The sequence below is a fragment of the Delphinapterus leucas genome, chromosome 12 (genome assembly GCF_059928025.1).
Source record: "Delphinapterus leucas isolate spDelLeu-1000000601 "Yukka" chromosome 12, BTC_Dleu_Yukka2, whole genome shotgun sequence".
NCBI classification, from domain to species: domain Eukaryota; kingdom Metazoa; phylum Chordata; class Mammalia; order Artiodactyla; family Monodontidae; genus Delphinapterus; species Delphinapterus leucas.
In genome coordinates, this window is record NC_143140.1 from 62,524,998 (window position 1) to 62,548,400 (window position 23,403).

Sequence of the window (23,403 nt, forward strand, 5' to 3'; positions counted from 1 at the left end):
CTTTGTTGTCCAGATTTGGTCATTTCTCTTAAACTTACTGTTATTTAAGAAATTTAAGTAAAAGGTATTGTGGCTATCTCTATTTCTTTTTTTTGCCTACCATCTTCTCAATCACTGTTCCCAGGGTTTGAGACAAGAAAGTAATTGAAGAGTATATCAGATTTCTTGAGGAGGATTGAACAGATTTTTTTTTGCAAGGTACACAGTATCTGATCCTAATGGGATGCCTTACTTTTATTGTATTCTTTGTGCTTTATTTTCCCCCTTTTATACATGGTCATGTAAATACTGAATAGTCTGGATTTTCAGAAAGAAAAAAAATGCTTAAGCACAATCTATTATGTAGCTTGGAAGGGACAGTATTTGAGAATAGTGTGCCGCATTTAGGAAAAGCTTTTCAGATTCAGTACATATTTTTCTGCTCATATCTCAAAATGAGGCCATGTAATTTGCTTTTAGTGTCTCTGAATGCTTGTTTTAAGAGAAGTTTCTAATCAGAAGAACGTCTGGATAATCAGATTTTTCTGGCGTATATTTGCTGGATTTTACTGATGTAGTCCTCAAGGTTTTCTGATGGATGCCTTTTAAAAAAGAAAATTGTGAAGTAGCTGTTTTACAGCACAAATTCTTGCAATTTAAACCATTTAATAAATTTGTATGCCTCAAATTTAGTTTTTTTTTATTCTTAGAAGCTTTATTCATACTAACCAAAAATTGGCACCAAAGCCAATATTCATCAACAGGAAAATGGATAAACAAATTGTGATCTATGTCATAAAATAGAATATTATTTAGCAGTAAAAGGAAATAAACTACTGATAAAAGCAACACACTGGATGAATCTCGAAAACATTAAGTTGATCAAAAGAAGTCAGACGCAAAGAAGACATAAGTATGATTCTATATATGTGAAGTTCAAGGCCTGGCAAAGCAAATCTGTGGTGATAGAAATCAGAATAATGGTTGCCTCTGTGTGGGAAGGACAATAAACTGGAAAGGGTATGAGAAAACTTTTAGCAATGATGGAATTAGTATCTTCCCCCGCCCCCACACACACACTGTATTTTATTTTTACCAAATTTAGTTTTAAAAGCTGGGATTCTATTGGGAATTTACTAGATAGGCAAGAAATCTCTATCTTTACCTACCATTCCAAAATATAATATGGGATTTGCAAAAGTGATTTAAAAAAACAAACAAACCACAACACGCACACAGATGTTGCCACTAAAAGGTAGAGAGTTTCTACACTCGCAATTATAGACAGTACTACACACATTATGATGAATATATTTATTTCTGAAGTTTCTATTTTATATCTTCCTTAGAGTTAACTTTTATTTTATTACTGTTTTACCTTATCTGTAATACATGAAAGCTGAAACCTTGTAAGCCAGCGGTCCCCAACCTTTTTGGCACCAGAGACCGGTTTTGTGGAAAACAATTTTTCCACAGCCCCCGGGGGGGTGGGTAGGGGAATGGTTCAGGCAGTAACGTCAGCGCTCGGGAGCACTGGGGAGTGGGAGATGAAGCTTCGCTCACTTCTCTCTCTCTCTCTCCTCACCTCTTGCCCTACCGGCCCAGGGGGTGGGGACGCCTGTTGTCAGTATGCATTAGTTTTTGTGCTTACAAGCCTTGTCTGGATATTTTTAAAAAGCTGACTGCACGCAGTCAATGCCATTTGGACTACCACTTACCTGCAATGCACAACGATGGGGCCAGCGCTGGGAGGGTTGGAGAACTTGACCCGCCGGATAAAGGAAAGAAGGCCTGTAGCATGGTAGGGTACTCCATGGTCAGGCCAGCCGGTGAAATGGAACTGTTTAACTTCACGCATCTCACTGTATCCCCTCTGTGCAAACATGTAAAGAAGTGTTTTCAAAAGGACCAAAATAGAGCCATTAAAGACAACCACGAGTACTAGACCTGACTGACAATGAAAAAAATCAGAAATTTACCAAAGACCATGCTTTTTCTGAAAAAGGATGCTGACATGGCCTAGGAGCTTACCTTTATTGTCAGACAACTGCCAAAGAAAGAAAATTAGAAGTCTTGCTCAGTTCTATAAGTCTGGGTAAATTGTATTTACCTTGACAGTCTGTTCCTTACTTGGAATGACAACACATAAAATGATTAGGGGAAAAGGAAGAAATGGGAAGTTAAAATGCTGCCCTATTGACCCAATGCACTGAGTTCTCAAGTGGTGTATAAAAGCAACTTTCTACTTCTCACCTCACAAATAGATTTTGATGCCTTGCTTATCCATGTTGAAAATAGTTTTGATGTATAGCATGTAGGGATTTTCCAGAACAGTACTACTCTAGATTGGTTTGTAAAAATATACAGACAGCTAAACTGTTCTTTGGGCAGACTATTTTTCTAAACTCTGTGAAAGAATTCAGCACACAGAGGATTATTTATGGCAACAAAAATACAAAATGAAAGAAGCAAAGCATCCATTGTCATGTCTCTCTCCTGTTGGGTTAATTTAAGAGAACCCTTTCAATACACATTTCAAAGCTCTTCCCTTCCTTTTTTTTCCCCCCTTCCTTTTTGTTAAAAGAAGCCTGTACATTGTAGTAGCAGTGCTTGGAGAATATAGATGAAATGCTGCATAATTTATTTTTAAGAATCCACATTTGTAGCCCCCCAAACCCCACTATGATCCATATATTTCCAACTCTACTGTGAGATCTGTGAATCTCAGTTTCACTTGTTCCTCAGAAAAGGTGGGAAAAGTGCATGAAATAAATGAACTAAATTGAGAAAGTTTATCTTTAGATTCCATCTTTTTTTTTTTTTTTTGCGGTACACGGGCCTCTCACTGTTGTGGCCTCTCCCATTGCGGAGCACAGGCTCCGGACGCTCAGGCTCAGCGGCCATGGCTCACGGGCCCAGCCACTCCGCGGCATGTGGGATCCTTCCGGACTGGGGCACGAACCCATGTCCCCTGCATCGGCAGGTGGACTCTCAACCACTGCGCCACCAGGGAAGCCCTAGATTCCATCTTAAACAGACTAATACCACCCAAACCTTGGAAGCCAGTGATCATATCTTATAATTCTTTTTCTTTCCCGTTCCTAGTACAATACCATACACAAAGCAGGGTTCAACAAATAAGTATAATAGTGACAATGATAAACATCACCATGGAATTGTGCAAATAAAATCACTTTCTTAACTACTTTTCAAGTCAGCTCCAGTGAGGAAGGCCATAAATTATTCAAAGATCTGACTTTAGACAATCACTTCATCTCCTCTGCATTGATCCTTTTGCTGGAGTTGCTGTAAGGACCTCGCTCTTTTTAGAAAATTTTAATATCTGGCAATGCATGTTCCCTTATTGTTCATTTTACTTAAATATTCCTGAGTAATTTTCAAATATGTGATGTAAAAAAAAATCACTCTTTTTCAGTGTTTTTTCTAAATAACAAGAAAATAAAATAAAAATAAAACCCCAATAATGTTACAATGTTAACAATGTTAGCAAGTCTCCTTATTTTTCTAATATGAGTATGCCTATAAATGTCTTTTAAATAAAATTAAGTGCATTACAATATCTATTAATAAAATCACATGGTTTTGCTCCTGTAATGCACTAAAATAATGAAATATCCTGCTAGATTTCCTACCACAGTTGTAAAATCCTTGTATTCTTAAAAAACAATCATGAAAGATCATGTTGCGATCTTTTCTTAATTCACTGCTGGATTCAAATTTTCAGCATGTTCTTGAATGAAGTTGGTCTTTAATGTATGTGTGTGTACATACTTGAGAAAGGGAGAGAGAGACTGAAAAAGAGAGAGAGACAGAGAGAAGAGCTTGAGAGAGTCCTATTTCTATGTGGTTCTGTTATCACAGTTATGCTAGCTTTTAAAATACATTTAGTTGGTTTTAATGATTTTCTATGGCCTAAATAGTTTGATTAACTTAGGCATTAGCTATTCATTAGTTATTCTTTAAAGGTTAAAGAAACCTCAATTATGAAACCATAATACAATTTTAATGGCAAATTTTAACACTCATTCTATTTTCTTTTACTATCTGTTCAGATTCCTAACTCTCTTTGAGTCAAATTTTGGAAATTATTATTTGCTAGAATATTAGTGTACCTAGACTAAAATCTGTCTCCAAGTTCACACGTACTATTTTTTATAATTTTCCTAATAGCACTGTAACTGTAGTTATACACCTTTTGTGTTATCTAATGTTGCATATTTTGTTTTGATTGTTCTTCATTTGGAATTGACAAGTGGTTTAGTTACTTTATTCCTCTTTTCAAGGAAATAGCTCTTTGATTAAATTTATTCTTTTTTGTTTGTGTTTTGGTTTTATATTTAATTTTTCCTTTGTTTTATTGACTTTTTTTCTGATTTTCTAATTTTATGAATTTTCACAAGATTTTAGACTGCCTTTCAAAATAGAAATCATTTTTGAGTATATATTTTTCTCATAAGATAACTTGTGGAAAATTTTGACATGAAATTGTTTACCTTTACAATATAATTTTAGTTTTAAGGCTATAGTTCAAAGATTATTCAAAAGAGGCTTTGGTGGTTTCTGAGCCTAATTTGGGGGATCATTGGTCAGTGATTTGTTTTTATTTTCCATTGGATTTTGGAAACGTCTTGAATTTTCATTATATATTCAGATTTCCTTTATAACTAAGTACATGATTGAGTTTTTATAAAACTTTAATGAACTTACAAGAAGAATGTATACTTCAAATTCTCTCTTTCCATATAATGGGATCTAGCTATTCATTAAATCATGCTTGATGGTTCTTTTCTTGAAATCTCCTACATCTTTGCTTATTTTTTCTACTTGATTTGTCTAAGAAATTTTCATACATACTTTATAGTTGTGATCATCATAATTATGTTGTTCTGTATGATGGTACTTTCCATTTAATATTTCCCCTAATTATTTTTTATGATGGTAAAATTACTTATAAATATCATTTGTAAAGAGTGGTATTTCCAGATCATAGATGTATAATTTAACTAACTATTGTGGACAGTTATGGTTATCTATAATTTTATATGACTATATATGAGTCATTGTATTTTTAATAAATTTTTTAGGATAGATTCATAGAAGGTAAGTTTCTTGGTCAAAGGACATCAATATTTTAAAGTTCTGTAGATACACTGCTTTACTGATTTACAGAGGGTTTATGTCAATTTAAGTACGATCAGCTACATATGAAAATATCTGTCTCACCATATCCTTAAAATCAATGAGGATTATAATTCTTTTTTAAAAAGGTCTGGCTGATTTGAAAGTACAAAATGGTATAGCATGAGGTTAAACATTTTCAATAGGCAGCTTAGCAGTTGCTTTTTTTGGGGGGGATTCTATTGTTTCCTTTCTATTTATATTAACGCTATGAATTAAGAATATTAAATAATCACAGATTTGTTTTGTTGCGTGTACATATTTTAATTAAAAATTTTTTGATACAGATAATTTTACACTTTTGTGTGACCAAATTTATTAAACTTTTCTGCAACAATGTATGTTATTGCTCCTACGTCTTACTTCAGTCTACTTACACTGCCCACTCTGCTTCAGTCTTTCTGATCCTGTTAAAAAAAAGTCAGATCATGTTACTCCTGGGCTTAAACCCTCCAATGGCTGGCTACTTTTACCTTTAATACAAACTAAAATCATCATAGTAGCTCATAAGGGCTCACTTATCTGGCTCTGTTATTTCTCTGACTTTATCTCATATTTCTTTCCCCTTCACTTACCTATCTCTGAATACCCTAGACTCCTGGCTGTTTCTCATGGTGACAGGAATATCATGCCTTTAGGTCTCTGAAATGACTCTTCCCTCCATCAGGAATATTCTGCCTGGGACAACTTCCCTGGGATATAATCCTTCCCTGGGATATATAATAGTTGTATCACTCACTCCCTCATTTCCTTCAAGCCTTTACTTATGTTACCTTCTCAACAACTCCTTTCCTGATCATTCTGTTAAAACTGTACGCCATTCCTTCCTCTACCTCAGCAATTTTCCCTACTTCCATTCCCAACATTATTTTTCTCCATGGTACTTTTCAAAATATATGGTGTATTTGTTTATTTGTTAATTTTTAATGTCTTTCTCCCCTCAACAGACTATAAGCTCCACAAGAGCAGGGATTTAATGTGTCCCAAGATTTAGAAACATGCCCGGCACATGTTATGCTCTCAAATAAATATCTGTGGAATGAATGAATGAATAGATTTGATAGCATCATCAAGACAAATCTTAACATGGATTTTAAGAAAAAAAAAAGTTTCAATATACATATTTTAGTAGAACTTTAGGGTACTTACCCTTTCCAGGGTGAATGTCCTGACTACATATTCAGCAAGTGGTTCCATTTCTATACAAGTTACTTTGAAGTCACCATAAACTTCAGTATCATCAGGCCAATACTTATAGCACTTAACCTAAACAACAAAAAGTATATATAGGTGAACCTGAGTATATAATACCCATTAACCAAGATGATTTAATTTCAGTGATAACTCTTCAGGTCACAATTAAAAGACAGTGTAAAAATCTACAAATGAGATAAAATAATCTGTTACACAATAAATAGAAAGATTTTGTGCAATTTCATAAAAACATACAAGCCTGATAATGCAATTAGATTCTAGTATAAAATCAACACTTATTTTATTTTATTTATTATTTTATTTATTAAATAAGAAATAATTTCTCAGCAATCAAAGATTCACTTAGGAGCACTCACTTGTAATGGTATGCCTAAGAATTTTTTTTCAAACAATTGAATGATATTCTATTTTAAGTGTGTTATGTTTTGCTATTCAACTTACAGTCATATTCTGTGACACACAGATTTTTTTGTGCCTCTTACCCGGCCAACTTCAACTAAATTTGTAACCATCACAATGCAGGCAGACTGCTCTTGCCAGATCATTCTCCAGAAATCATATACTGTTTCATGAACTGGGCCTATAAAAAATTAATTTGAATATTATGTTATCAGAGAAATTTTGTAGTTATTAAGAAGTTTAGACAAGATAAAAAGCAATATAAACTAAATGACCCAAAGAAGAAAAATTAAAGGTGTAACACAAAATGTCACTGAAAGTACTTAAATTCAGTTCATATCTAAATTCACACTAAAGGCAAAAACATAGGCATGTACAAATTTGTTTGTTTCAGTTTGCCTTCTATGTTTTCAAATTCAGAAGAAGAAATCACTAGTTTTTAGGGTACTTATATCTGTCTCTAAGTTACTTTAATGCATCTTCATGTACATGTCAAAATAGGAAGTTTTACACCACCATCAACCAAACAGCACATATTACCAATTAAATATACACACACCATTTATAAACAGTGCATGTTTAGGGGTTAATGAAGAACTATCATACATATAAGGACACATTCTAATCTTACAGTATCATCTCTGAACTGCAAAAGCAGCTACTGGGCTCTACTCTGCCCTATACCATGAAACCAGAATATTCACCATGGATGATCTTTCTAACTTTAAAGAGTTTATAATTAAACTCAATTACACCAAAGATATGTGAAAAACACTTAGAAAATGACCTCTGTCAAAAGAGCAAATTAACTTTTGTTTTACTTTCCTCTTTTATAAAATAAGATGTGCAGGTTTCTCTTCTGATGGTCAGTGGTCAGTTTGGGGAGATAACTAGAGTAGTTTTGGTGTTACTGTTAGTATACTTCTATTTCCCAGTGTGCCACTATAACAAGATTTCTTTACTGTCTTCTTATTTTCCACGAAGAATGAACTCGACTAAGTTCCCTTTAGCCCTTTGTTTTGTCTTAGTCTTGACTTTAAAACAATTGTTGCAAGACAGTCCAGTATTTCATTATAGCAGTGTTGGTCTTGGGTACTATTACGTGCCAGGCCGACAGACTCTGTTGCAAGAAAACAGGTACCTTACACAAGATGAGATCTAACTTGCTTTCATCAAAAAATAAGTAATTTCTCTGCCCATCCCTGTTGACTAGTGCTCTGGGACATCAGGATACTAAGAACCAAATCTCAAAACTACCAGCAGCTTCTCGTTTACTTTTAATTAAAAAAATAAATCAAGGTTTAATTTATATACATTTTAAACAGAGAAAACAATTTGTATTATACAAATGAATAAAAAGCAGTGTTAAGCAGAAAATCTGATCTTTTTTTTTAGTTAATTCAGATAAAATTACAAAAAAAATCACATGGATGATTTAAGCAAGTTTGGTTACTCTATTACATTTAAAAAGGCAAAGTTTTACCTTGAGTTGCAATGTAGTGGCTTGGTCTCTGGTAGCCCTAAAATAGGAGCACAAATTGGTCATCATTTTATATCAGCGTCAGAAATAAATGAATGAAGGCATAAAAAGATGAAGACAACCACCTGTTAAGATTAAGTTACAGTAAAAAGTCCAGAAATGAGTAGTGAACTCATAGTTCACTTCTCAAACCTAGGTTATCTGAAAGGTAAAAATAAAGCAAAAATTAAATATTTTAAGGGCTCTGATTAAAATATATGTTACATAATTGAGTTTTGTTTGCTAGGAAATAACTTCATAGATTTTGTTTGGTTTCACTAAAATGTTTATGCCTTCATGTTAATCTTTAGTCATTCATTCCTGGCAAAATTGTGTTCAAAAATATTAATTCTTATTTTGTCATCCAAAAGTACAACACACTGCATTACAAATAGACAACGACATATTAGAACCATAAAAAAATAACAGAACATTCCAATGTTAGAGCTGGACAATGCATGCGTGCATCAAGTCAAAGTCCTGCTGAGATTTTTTAGAGAATATTTCTGTTCTATAATACGTTCAGGAATCTGCCAAAACTATTTTGTGTGTGCTGATAATATTAATTTACACACACATAATTATAGGTACACACATATATAGGGAAAGAAATCTTTTAAAAAATGCATCTTATCCTGAACAAAAGGTTTAGTATTTTTTTCTTTCTTTTTTTAGTGTGCCTTTAGTTCTATGTGGTTAAGCACTTAATATTGTTTCAATAAAGAAATTATTCCAGATAAGGGATAAGTTGTTAGCTGCTTTCAACTGGTTTGAATTCCAAAAGACCGTGAATAGCAAAAATGTTAATGGTATAATAAGGTTAAGCTTTGACTTTGTTGTGTCTTGAGCAAAGGGCTTTAGTAAAAGCCTGAGTTAGCAGACCATCTGGTCCTAACCAAAATATCCATAAGACATTTGGTCCATGTCAAGGTTCTTGATATTTACAGGATCCCTTGGTTGTGTCCAAAATGTCCATAAGACACTTAGTCTATGCTGAAAGGTCCTTAAAATCTGGTTCTATCTAAAATGTGCATGAGCTTACTAGGTCCATGCCAAATGGTTTTGGATGGCACCAAATATCAAGGACTTTTGGCGTGGACCAAATGTCTCCATGGACATTTTGGATAGGACCAAATGTCCTGCCAGGGTCTTGGCAGAAAACCAAGGTTAAACTAAATAGGTAAGAACAAGTACAAATTTGTCAGAGAACTGCTGATATATTTATTCTAGAGAGTAGGCTGTTTAGTTTTCCATGTTGAGATATCTGATAAATTTGAAATATTGAATGAGAGTAAAATGATGAGCAGAAATTTAACCAATATACTCAGAGACTATACTTAATAAAATTCATTCATCAAATATATAAATAATGACAATTCACAAAATAACAGTAAAACATGAGATTAATAAATGTGATAAAAATTATTTCCTATTTATAGAAATTAGAAAACGTTGGGTCCTCATTTTCATATCTTTTATATATCTAAAAATGTATCATATATGCTGCAATACTTGATATTTCTACCTTTTGCCTTACAATTAATGCATATTTAGAATTAATTAATTTCAGCACACCTAGGTTTGGATTATTTTTTTTAAAAAATAGCTTAAGTTTAATGAGTGCTTAATATGTGCTAGGCATTGTGCTAAATGCTCAACATGAATTACTTCATTTAATTCTCACAACAAAATGATGAGGTTAGTGGTATTATTATTACCCCCACTGTAAAGATGAGGAAACTGAGGCACAGAGAGATGAATCAACATTCTCACAATTTCCAGTGTGATTTTGAACCAGGAAGTATGAACAGAGCCTGTCCTTCTTATATGTAATGTAATATATTGCCTTCTTAATATTTTATTTTATTTGATAATTACTTTCCATTAAATAAAGAATTTACATGTAGATATGTTTGTAACCAAAACTGAACAGCAGAATGTATGATCAAAACAAACTTTCATTTGTATGATTCAATATATATGTGTGATATGTGTATTTTACAAATGCAGTTTAGTAATTATTTTGCCTAAGGATTTTCAATACTTTACAAACCAATACCACACACCACAAAATAGTCTCCCTACCCATTTTTAACATCAGAAGTCAAATGTAAAAAAGTAAAATTTCAGAAACACTAATACACATCATACTATCCAGCTTCTCACATATGTTTGGGGAAGGGTAAGGAATAAAAACCAGAAACAGAAACCATCAACAAATAAAACTCGAGTACATAATAAGTTGTCAAAAGCTAAAAATGGTCCTGTTTTTCTAAACATAGAAAAGGGAAAGAGGTAAAATAGATCTTTACACATGTAAAGGAGTTACAAAAAAATGAACATAGGTACACCGTATGAGGCTAATTAGGGGAAGCATGCAGAGATAACTAGTAGTGAGCATTAGTAGTAACTGTAATTGAGCAGTTAACATTAAATATTTATGATAGGGTGCTGTTATTTACATATAGTGGTACTTACATCCCTGTACAGCCAAATCTACAGCCCAAACCAAAGTCAGGTGTGAAAGAAAGCACAACAACGTCAGTAAGTACTAGGACGTAGAACAAGGAAAAGTGTACAGTTTGTTCTTTATTTTAAAAAGCTAGCAATCACTTTATAGGTAATAACAAGCAAAAAGATTTACATATATAAGCCAACAAGTTGGGCATACTGAAGGATAAAAATACTTACATCTATATAGTTGGCATTAATGTAATCTGAAGAAGGATCATCCTCAACAGGTTGCAAAATTACTCTGGAGTGATCATCTAAATTTTTTAAAGGATAAAATAAAAGCTATTAAATGTTCCCCCTGTTCTGAGACAATGACCCTAGTAGAAACTTAAAATAATTCGGTGGTTAACAACTGATTATCCATAATATACTTTCAAAATTTCCTTGGATACCAGTCATTTGAAGAAATGCAAGAACTTTAATGAGCTCATTACTTATTACAATGATAATATTCTGTTAATAAAGCTTCAATGACTAGCATGTATAGTCAGGAAGCTTTTACGGGACATGATAATGTCTGATAAATTATCATTTGAGTCATAAATTTTTCTAAAGAACTGAACTTGCCTTAACTCCTAATTTTGCTTGTTAGGCATGATTCTATATGGGTGGGATCTTTTCTCCCCATACTTTACAGAAAATGAGACACAGAACTAGGGAGTGAATTTCGAACCCCTGCTCTCAACTTACTTTGTGAGAGTCAAGGTTAAATTCTGATGTATTCAAAAGACAGTGTAAAATAATTTAAATTGAGAATAAAGTGGTCTAAGTAAATCAGCAGTTAGTTACAAGCTAAACTATCTGTTACTTTTCTTACTGCCCCTTTGGTTTCATATGATAATCTATTTATTTCATGAATACACTGTAAAGACTTCATCAGGAGGAAGTCCCTTATGATAAGTAACACGGAACACCTGGGGTTCAGGCACTGGCTCCAAGAAAGGAAATATGGTATATGGAAAGAATAACACTCCCACCTTGAATATGTTTGGTGGAAGAGTTATAGCAATTTATCACTGAAAAAAATCCTTCGTATTTGTTATTCTAATATTTTCAGCTGTTAATGACACCCCCATATATTTATGTACAAACATAAAATCAAGCGGCACGTTATCTCCACAGGGTGAAGAGTCTGAGTCAATTAATTAATGAGGATGATGACAATTTCTGAATCCCTGCCAATAGCCAATGCTGTTCTAATATTAAATAGATTATTTTATGAACAGATGTGTCACCCTCTGGGATTTTTTTAAAGTTTAAAACCATATAAGGAGGAATTGTAAATTACTCTTTATCTTCTACACACAGTATTTACATTCACCAAGAATTGTAAGAGAACTTACATGCTATAATGTTTCCATATCGGTTTTTTGCTCTATTTTGATCTTTTTTAGCTACATCCCAAGATGCTGACTGTCCTTCAAAGAAGCTCTAGAAAAAAAAAACCAAAATTAACAAGCGCACTGAATTTAATTCCTTTTCTTGAATCAGGTCTGTTTGTTCTGAAGACCAAAATAGTAAAAGCCATCTTCTCTGGGAGGAAGGGAGTACTACAGCAGTAAACAAGTTCAATTTTCAGACCTCAAAACTTGTTTGTTGGACTCCTACTTGCTCATCTTGGATTGGACTGAGTTCAAATTAAGGACAAGAAACAACTTTAGGGGGAAAAAAAAGGACCTTGAAAGTATTTCAAATTTAAGATCACTATAACTTTGTGAGATGGAACTAGAGGAAGCATCAAAAACTTCAAAACTACTTTTAATGAGCATCTTTCAAAAGTATGCTTCCTTTAGCATTTCTAACAGGAAAAAGAAAACCTGTTTTCTCCCATAATTATTCACTAAATCGTGTGCAATACACCACATTTCAGTTTCTTTGAAGATCGTGGAAAGGACTGAGTCTCTACAAGAGACCATATGGAAATTAAAAAGAGCCACTATCTCCAAGAATCTTGGAACAGATGAAATTGTTGATTGGTTTAATTACCATATGCAGCAATTTAAAATATGGGTATAGATTTCTTTTTGCAGAAAAACTTAAACTTTGCTCAACACAGGAAATGGGGTCTTCAAAGAGTCAACCTTTGAAGCGAGGTACACAGGAATATACATGTAATGAACAACAACAAAAAAAAAAACCAAACAAAAAACACCCCAGCTCTGGCAGAATATTGTAATTCCTTGCACTATTTTGTTAACACAGCATAGTGTTTCCTGCATATATCTAAAATCAACATTCAAAATTCAAAAATAATTTTACTCATTCCTAAACTAAGGTATAACAAGTAATCTTAAATTAAAGGTAATGTTTAGAAGATTCCTTACAAAGTTAGATGTATTTTAGGTGGTCTTTCAAAGTAAAGTACTGTTTGTTCTCTTTTACTTTACATATGTGTGTACAGTGGTGGAGGAACTTTCTTGCACACCCCAGACTGATATTTCTCAGTAATTGAAAAGTGTCAGAGGAACTGTTTCTTTTTTGCTATACTATGTTTATTGGGATGTTTAGTTTAAATCACTTCTTTTGTAGTATAATCTTGGTATTTTGGTTTGAGTAGCAAGGGGCAATAAGGATGAAAGAAGAATTTCCCATGTCCTTTTTTGAGCTTCTTTTTGTTGTCTGGATTTTCCGTGCTCTGCTCTTCTTCCCAGCCCCCCTCAACCTATAATCCTCAAAACAAAACTCAGAGTGACAAGTAGTACATTTAGGGCACAAAGCTAGATTTTATTTCTCAACAGAGGGTCAACAAGCAAAGAGGCAGAAAAGCATCCACTGCTTAGGTCTTTCAAATAGCAGAACCTGCAATGATACAATGGGACTCAAGGTATCTTGCTATGGATTTTTGAGCGGGGGAAATATAAAGTCTAACAAAGTGGTTTTTAAGTTACAGTCAAATAAATTACGGGATCCAATCTTTTATTATTTCTTAAAATGAATTTTGACCCAGATATATCCCCAGGAAGTACCCTTTTCTTTCAATCCATCTACCCGCCTCTCCTCATATGTACACTTGATTGTACATTTACAGAGAAAGGATTAGACAGTCTACAGAGAATTCCACTGCTTGCTATGTTAAAGCTGTTACATGGCGCTGGGTATCATGGTTAGAAATGAAATTCAATATAGTATTGAAACTTTCACCTCATATTCCTCTTTGAACCCGTAGCTGTCTGATGTCTTCATGAGATTAATGTGCTGCAGTAAGTCGGCTACCCTGATAGCTGGGTGCAGCTGTCCCGTCTGGTAAGGGGATTCTGTCCCCTCACACAGGTAGCGAGGTACGTCTAGAAGACGACTGGATTCTGCTGTAGCACTGTGGTTCTCATCTGCCATTTTTCAGATTCCAGAAGATTAAAAAAAAGACAAAGTTACCTTGTTTAATATATATCTATGCAAATAAGATTTTAAGATCTTATGATCTTTCTGATAGTAGGAAGAAGGGAAAGAAATATAGTATAGACCTAGGGCAGCACCCCTATAAAGACAAAGCCTTCTACTTCAGCTCAAGGTAGGAGGTCAGGGTATATTATGTGTCTATCAGTCAGACAATACATGCTGTGAGATGTAGAGAGAGACACCTGATCCACTTTTAAAAACTATAAGTGGGAGATTTTGCTGAATTCTGACTTTTTCTTGTACCTGCAGTCAGAGCAGTATAGAGTAGGGCCAGAAGATCAAGTTGCCAATTGGAGAGTGTTTTCATTGTTGATTAAATTGAACAAATTCTTTCCCACCCATATCCCAACCTCCCTCTAGGCAACCCATGCCCACAGGGCTGCTCTTCTTGCCCTGTGGCCGTACTATGCCCTTCCACCTCTGGCTTTTTACCACGATACACTCCCAGACTGGGAAACATGAACATTCTACAGAATCAGCCCCTGGGCCCACTACGTCTGCTAGCCAGGTTACATGTGCATTTATACTTGATCTCCATTCCCTTGGTTTATTATTATTGTTGTGTTTTTATTGCTGATACATTTTGACTTTTCTGGCTACTGTATAAAAGAAATGGGGGTATGTCTCTGGGGCAAAATATTTAGGTACTTCCTTTGGAATTCTTCCTCGGCCCATCGAGGCTGAGCTACAAAGCACCTGCTTTGTGTTCCCATGGCCTCCTGTTCTCCAACATTCATTTCACTTACAATGTATTTTAATCATTTACTTACTGATCTATTTTCCTCACTAAACTCTCAATACTTAGCATGTAGAGACAAGAGTCATATTTTTCTCTTTATTCTTAGTGCCTGGTGCAAAGCAGTCACTCAATACATATTTCAATGACTCAGTTAGTTAAAAATCCATTAAATCCCTCACGACCCACATTTAAGTATAGGCCCCATCTCAACTGTGTTGTTAGCTTAAAATGAAAAGAAACTCTTAAGTCTCTGTCATAAGAAGGAAGAAAAGAACAAGAACATTTTACCTCTGAAAAATAAATATTATTTTAATGACCACAGTACTAATCATTACAATGAGAAGAAGCATGCTTATAGTTATCACATTTAAACTTACCATGTTAAAAAAAAAACAAATGTTTTAAGGGGTGTTACTTTAGAAAACATTACACTGTCATACTCATTAACAGAGGAGAAAATACACTCTTAGGGGAACTTTTGTTTTAATGATAATGCATACTATAGAGAACGATATTTAGTTAACAGTTAAACATATTTCAAGTGCTGGTACATTTGCCTGTTCTATCACCAACTCTACAAATAGGATATGGCAAAAAATGAATTGTTGTCCCCATGATAAACATTTTTTCTTCCTGGAGAAGGAAAAAAAAAAAAAAGAACCCCACAATCAGATTTGTATGCTTCTATAATTTAGCTTGATTGCATTTACTTTACTTTCTCTTATCAGAATGAATGCATTTTTTCTTTTTGAATTTACTTCTAAAACTCTACATTGAACTAAAAAAACAAAACTCTGCTGGATTCTGTTGTGACCTAAAAACACCCAAATGAATTAATGCTCTTTACTCTGGTTTCCCACCCCTCTACACACAAACATTTGCTAGCAAACATGATTTATGAGAGTTTCCTGTTTTTTCTATGAGACAACACTCAATTGATCTATCTTTGCTAAAATATTGTAATCAATACACTGACATAAAGAATATATACATCTCCCCAGTAAAATTAAATTCAGAAGCCACCGATTTGGGCACTACCACAGAATATAAAGCTTAGGATGAGAAGTAAAGAGAATAATGTCAGGGAGGCAAAACGCAATGACCCAAGCTGGAATAAGGTAGTCAGTGCTCTGTGAAGCAGCCCCAGAGCACACGTTGTACCTGCTGGAGCAGTGGAATATTTACATTTGTAAAAGGCTCAGTGAGAAAAACAGAATTCACCCATATTCCAAATCTTACATGATTATCAACATGAAGTAGACAGTGCCTTTTGTTTTGCATTAAGCTTTAATACATTAGTACAATGAGCAGTATTTTTTAAAATAATCACACATGAATTATTAATCTCTATACATTTCTACCTCATTAAATTACCTAATAATGTGACTAGAAGTTAGAGTACATGTACTAATCATTATCCTTCTCACACATTTAAGAATAACTTCAAATATTTCCTTGATGGAAAGGTTTCCTAGAGTTCTTTGTAATACACTTACCAGTTATAGGGACTTTAACCCAATGAAGCAGTAGAACACAAAAAACAAAAATATGAATCAATACAAATATTTCTAACTTCTTTTTAAATCAGTAAGCAGATATTAATATCAAGCAATATTTGAAGTGACTTCAAAAATTGCTTTATAAATACAAAATCAGCTGGATGCAAAACAACTGTAAACACAGTGATTCTAAGAATCATGAAAAAATGCAACAAATCATTTCTAAATCTGGTATGATTAAAGAGCTTTTTAGCTTTTAAGAAGAAACATAAAAAAAAAATCAGCTTGACCTTCAAAGTGAAGTAAAATGCACAATGACTGTTTAAATGAACAGATTTTATAATTCTATTGTGTTAACTCTAGCCTTCCTTAAACAAAAATATCCTCTTTCATGGGGAAAATTGTTACAATAGTCTTTTAAACTTTATACATTATCTCCTTTTCTCTTTACTAAGCTCTGAGGAAAAGGTATGGTAAGAAATATTATATTATTTTACAGATGGAGAAGCAAAGACAAAGGTATTTTCATGAGTTCATACTGTAGGTCCACAAGAGGACTGAGACTTAGACCCAATTCTACATGTCCTTGAATATTACTGTAATGAAATTTTAACAGTGAGGTAACTATCTTTTTCTTTGAGTTTTTAATAACTTAATTGAATTTAACTTATTAGTTTGATGCTGACAGCATTCTACAGCTCTCAACAGAAGATGACATTTTCAGAGGCATTTGATGCCTCCCAAAGATCATGATTCCTGGCTCCTTCCTACATGATCAGACCATCCCTTGGGGCAAATTCCCCAGCTCACTTCCCTGCCATTTGCTGGTGTGGACATCAAAGGGAGAGTGCAATCAGAGACAGATTCTTTTAGAATATATCTTTATATTATAAAATTATAATTTTTAATAATTATTTTAGTGAAAAAGAGGTATATTTTGCTTAACTGAGTTAGTTGTATTGTTCCAACATATTTTTAAAATATAATTAAACATTGAATACATGGATAATAAAAACACGCATAAGCTAATGTTTTGTGTTCAAAGAAATTTAAATATAAAACATGAGAACTGGGAACTTTTAAGATACACTTATCTAGCAATTTCTACATTTCTCTGGTTGAATCTTAAATATTAGAAGCAGGGGGGTCAAACTGATAAGACAACTTGCGAACATATGAGCAAGCTGGTCATGAATCATTGGTGTATAATTAGTCAAGGAATAGAGTACAAATTGAAATGAAACTCATTCTATTCTTAAATATACAGTTGGATTAAACATTATTTTAATTTTAGAGCTGAAAAGGTCTTATTCATCACTAGCAATATCAGTTGTCTTGGATGTTATATAGTGGTAAATCTTGGCTTATTCTAAATTTTTTGAAAGATAATGCTTACGTAAGATGCACATAGAATGCAAAACTCCATATCAATATTGTAGCAACTTTACCTGCATTTATAAATTTTTAACAAAGACAAAAACTAAAGCAAATGCACACATTCCTAATGTTTACTTGGAAATGTGTTCTTTAGTTGCTATAAAATTAGGAGGATCTAGAAAAGCCCTTTAAATCCGGTAGATTTTTATATATAAACTAATTATTCAGGTAGCACTAGCCCCTGAAATGTGTGCATTTGGGTTCATTCTACTTACTTGCATGTATAAACATTAGGTATATATTGGGGGCCCTTGTACTTTCACTCCAAATCTAACAAAACCAAGAATGAAAGAATATGTTGTTTTCAAAAAAGCATACCTTACTAATTCGAAATGCACTAGATCTAATTGTGTTGACCACAGTTGCTCTCTTTGATAAAACCAGGACTATATTTTCGAAATCAAACTGCTTCCTGTGCTGTAAATAATTACTGCGTGGACAAAGCTATAACCCATGCAAGGAAGGGTGATCCATGCAAAAAAAGATGACAAAGAATTAGGGCCTCACCTAACACAGCAGTCGGCACAAGTGGATCATTGGGCACTGTAGGAAAACAAAGCTCATGAAGGAACATATTGCCCTAAAGTCGTATTTTATGCTCTTTATTTCCTTTAAAATAGATTTATCATTTCTTAAGAAATATATCTATTAAACTTTCTTTGATTACTATAACCTGCAAAGGTAAAATTCTCTTTTTCAAAGCTTGGGTTATCTCAAAATACCAGGAAAGGTGCATCTATAATTATATTTCGGTAGTCAGTTCAATTTTAAAAGCCAAGAAGATTCAGCATGACATTATAAAGATTATAAAATTAGGGGGGAAAAACATGTATTTTAGATTTATCAAGTGTGAGGTACTTAGAGAAGTAATTATCTTATATTAATTCCAAATAAATATTTTTAGTTAACTTTGGGAAATAGATTTAATCCTTTCTCCAAGTTCATAAGTGTATATTTATAGTTATACTGCTAAATTCAAGCCTCCTAATAAGGTACACAGTCAGTAGATAGAAAAGCTTTGGAAACAAAAATCCTTTCAAATCCTTAACTGATTAATTTTTAAAGCAAGTGGTTAGAGAGATGATACATCTATATTTTTAACAAAACTTACTTTCAACAATAATAAGATTTTATGTTTTTCTCTATCATTTATCTTATAGTGAAATGAAAATAAAATAGATCAGAAAAGCTCTATCATTATTAAAACTAAATCCAAAATGACTCATTACAACATTTCTAACTAATAATTTGGTGTAGATATATATCAGGGAAAATGATGGCCAATAATTACTAAAAGCTTTCACCAAGCTGAACATTTCAGAAAAAAACCCCTTTCTGAAAAGCCATAAATGCATACAACCTACAAATACTTTATTTTCTCAATCTTACCATTCCATATGTTTATAATCTGTACCGAAAATAATACTTCTATTGTTTACTTCTTTCCTTATACATGTGTTTCCCAAACTGAGGTAAACATACCTCTGGGATCTGTGACAAAATGCCTCTGTGTACACAAGGCCAAGGATAAACAAAATTTGCCTCCTTCAAATACCAATTTTACTTGGGGATTTGAAGAGACAGGTAATTTAACTTAAAGTAACAAAATAAAGACAGTGCTATAGAACAAGATATAAAAATCATAGAAAATTTGAAGATAATAATATTGATTGTGAAGCAGTAAACTACTTCAGAGGAAATATTTTAAAAGACAGTATTTTAAAAGATCTGCCTTCATAGATCAACATGAGGAATCCTTAACATGGATGGGTGAATGGATGGATTTCACCGTTCCCTGCCAATCCCTCAATTCAAGTAAACTTTTGGACTTCACACCAGATACTTAAGAGTATGTAGATTCCTCTTTCCCCTGGTTAACTTTTTATTACTGAAATTCTCCAGGAGTCTATAGAATAATTAAATAGAATAACTTTCCCATGCCAATAACTTCCAGAAAGAATTATGATATTTCTTATCTCAAAAGGAACTTTATCTTACACAAAGGAAGACTCAAATGGCAAAACAATTATAAATAAATTCTGACATGAACTAATTTTATGTAGGCAATCAAGTATATTTTAACCTAAAGCAATAACATAAGATTTGGTGAGTGGTATATGGATATGTCTTATAACACAGTAATAAAATTTATACAGTTTGAAGTTAAACTAAATCCAATATCAAGACTGAAAATAAGCCTTCTGATAAACTCCATAATATTCTATATCACTTTTTCTCTTTCCAGCTACTTTTCCCATCTCTCTTTCTTATTTCCCCTCACTATTCAAAAGGTAATGTGTTGAATTCAGAAAGACATTAAAGAACTTTAAAAATCTTTGATTAAAATTTTGATGAACAACTTACATCTTGGACTAAAATTATGTTGGTCCATGAAGGTGATGGAAAGAGGGTCTTCTGCATGCAGAGTGCTCTGATCAGCATAACTTCTATCCATAGCATTCACCATGTGCGTCATCTCCTGCCGGGTGTTCCCCAGAGCATCTTTGCGTTTTTTAGCAAGCTTGCTGCCAAGACAAATACCAAAGGGAAACCTTAGCGTGAGGCTTGAAGGCGAGTTGACACCAGCAGTAAATAGTTCAGGGAAGCCCGAGGATAAGAATACAGATTTGGTTTAGAAACTCTAAAAACATGTCATAATTTCAGGAATTATTGAATTGACATCCAAACGATATTTGTTGATTGCTATAAAATTGTTTTGTCATATGGATATTTCAACATTCAAGCTATCAACCCAAATGTCTCATCACTTCTTGTATTTTATCACTAAAATAAATTATCATAAAGCATGACTATACTTTATTAGAACAGTAAGTAAATACTTCCTTAGTAGAGTTGCTCAAGGAAAACTTAAGCTAATGCTAAATTTTGGTTTTCCTCCTGGGTGATTAACACACTTGAGCAACTTTTAGAAGTTCTTCTGGGGGAAGAACATGACTACTTTTTCAAGTATATTTTACTATAGTCATCCAACTAAAATAGATAAAGAAATCCCATTCTTCACTCTTTGTTCTATTGTTCAGTAAAAATGCAACATGTAGAATTAACATATGTAGCAATATATTTATAACATTAATCCAAACCTAACCCAGAAACTCGTAGAATCAACCGCAGCTAGATATAATGGAAATACTCAGGAATATATGGGAAATTATATACTTTATAAGGAAAGTACTTTAAGAAAAGTTTGGAAAATGCTATGCAGAGGTATTATGCAAATGATCATAATACTGGATGACAAACATGGTCAAATCCTAAAAATGTGTTTCAGAACCCCATGGCAGAGTACCAACTACAGAATGGCCTTACGAATGCAGCAAGGCAAATGACACAGGGGATTTGGAAATTAGCAGAGTTAGACTTTTGAGCTACTCAAACACTGATATCTTTATCTTACATAACACGGATGTGAAATACATTCTGGTTCTTTGTGAATGTTACACATGAAACATGCAATTAAAAACCTATTACAGGCACATAAAACATTTATCTCACATTAATAAGGCACTCTAAAAAGAAATAAAGAGACTCTAAATGCCTGTAGTGGCCAGATTATGTTTCTAAGTTTATGGCAGCAGCTTATGGTGCTTTGGAAGTATTTTTTAGTTGTTTTAAGAGTAACATTTCTCAGCTGGATTATTAGCTAGGATAAATTCTTCTGATTCTCATGAGTATCCGTACTAGAGTAAATATACTACAAATACCTAAAAAAAAAAAAAAGACTCACTTAGTAGTTGTGTTTATGTCCAAAGGCTTTTCCTTTAGAAAATTAATCTGATGATTTGAGAGCTACTCATGTGTAAGATATTTTTCTTTGAGAATTATAGTACTTGGCTTCAGGTGTACATACCCAACAATACCCAATATACTGACATAGCAGATCTGATACCTAAGTAAGATAGTCATAAACTAGGCTTTAGGGATGGAAATGGCATTAACTTTTTTAGAAATAATAATAATGATAAGTATTATCAATAAGAAAACAATGACAAAACTGTAACAAGAACTACCATCACCATCACGACCACAACACCATCACAACCACTGTCACCACCACCATCACTTAGTAGCAATATTTGCTCTATTCACTGAAAGATCTCTTGTCTCTTTTTTCTAGGTTAGGAGGCAAAAACCCTGTAAAACTCTTACAGGTTTCACACAGGGAATATAAATAGTGCTGCTGCCAGTGATGAGACACCACGTAGCAGGGTGGGGACTGCAGAGAACTGGAGAGCAGTTTAGGCGGCAACTTGCCTAAGTGAATATTGGCATTTGAACCCAGAGCTGAGTTTCTCATTTTAAAATTATTTTTAAAGAGAAGTCATGACTCTGAATATTTATGTTAAATTTCCTTATTCTTTAAAGTGGTTCTATTTTTTGAAAGAGTGTGTGGGGCAAATTACACATCAGCAGGTCATATGTTAGTCTATAGGCTTCACTTTCCAAACTTACCTCTAGGACATTTCCAAACTTACCTATAGGATATTTGTTCTTTGACCTACAATGTTTTTTTACCTCTAGTGTCTGGTTAACTTCCATTCTGTCTTGCCTCATCAGGGAGACTTCTCTGACTGAACCCAATACAACCTGTCTCAGGTTAGGTTTCCCTGGTAGGTATTTTTATAGCAACATGTTTTCTGCCTATAATAACACTCATCACATTATTATTGTGAGTATCCTTTTAATTGTTTTCCCCACTGTATGTTCCATGAAGGGAAGGACCATCTGTATATCCCTAGCACTTAGAGCAGTGTCTGACATATAGCAAACACTAAATAAATACTTGTTGAATAGATGAATTAGGTCTGGTATATGCTTGGCGCTTGTCATTTGTTAACTCAATTAATTCTCAGATCAATGAACTGAAAAAGCCATGAGAATTCTAATTGTATAGATGAGCTCACTCAGGCTCAGACAAGTTAAATAACTTGCCCAAGGTTATTAATCTAATAAGCAGTAAAGAATGACCTGGTTCCAAGGCCTAAGCCCTTATACTATATCCACTTACTCACTTTTTTTTAAATTGCCACATTACCAAGCGTACTGTAATATGAAGCATCCATTGCTCTAGGAGTTAAACATTAGTTGTTATAAATTTGAGAATAATATGAATGTAGCACAAATGTTTTGCCATTTTAAAGTTAAAAAAAATAGTTTAAGAAATAACTTCCAATCTTTGTTTCTTGGATAAGAAGAAAGCATGAATTCATTCCTCAAAAAATTTGAGAGATTGAAGTGGATAAAAATAAGACAACTTGAAATTTGGATTAAAAATAATGTAAAAAATTTGAAGATAGATAGTTCAAGGCAAGTGGAAAAGATGTTTAAATTTTGAGGCTTTACTTTAAAACATAAAATTTTAAACATATTTTATGATTGAGGAAAAATAAGAAGTAATGAACTTGTCAAATGTATGACAGGTAAAAGTTTTCATGGCACTGAAGGACTTTTCAGATTCACAAACCTTTGTTAATCGACAAATTATGGGT

At 33.4% G+C, this 23,403-nt stretch overlaps 1 protein-coding gene across 3 annotated transcripts in view; it reads right to left on the minus strand.

The window, feature by feature from the left end:
- PTPRK (protein tyrosine phosphatase receptor type K) overlaps positions 1–23,403 on the minus strand; it is a 578,185-nt gene that overhangs the window by 19,700 nt on the left and 535,082 nt on the right. For 2 of the 3 annotated variants that reach the window (XM_022556378.3, XM_022556371.3), the window contains exons 15-22: positions 20,261–20,421; positions 13,967–14,151; positions 12,169–12,256; positions 11,003–11,079; positions 8,276–8,312; positions 6,876–6,973; positions 6,328–6,444; positions 1,698–1,852 (exon numbers count right to left, since the gene is read on the minus strand). In XM_022556378.3, coding sequence (XP_022412086.2) covers positions 1,698–1,852; positions 6,328–6,444; positions 6,876–6,973; positions 8,276–8,312; positions 11,003–11,079; positions 12,169–12,256; positions 13,967–14,151; positions 20,261–20,421 — 918 coding nt within the window. Of the gene's footprint in view, positions 1–1,697; positions 1,853–6,327; positions 6,445–6,875; positions 6,974–8,275; positions 8,313–11,002; positions 11,080–12,168; positions 12,257–13,966; positions 14,152–18,403; positions 18,440–20,260; positions 20,422–23,403 lie in introns of all 3 variants that reach the window. The other variant, XM_089921990.1, reaches the window with a different exon arrangement.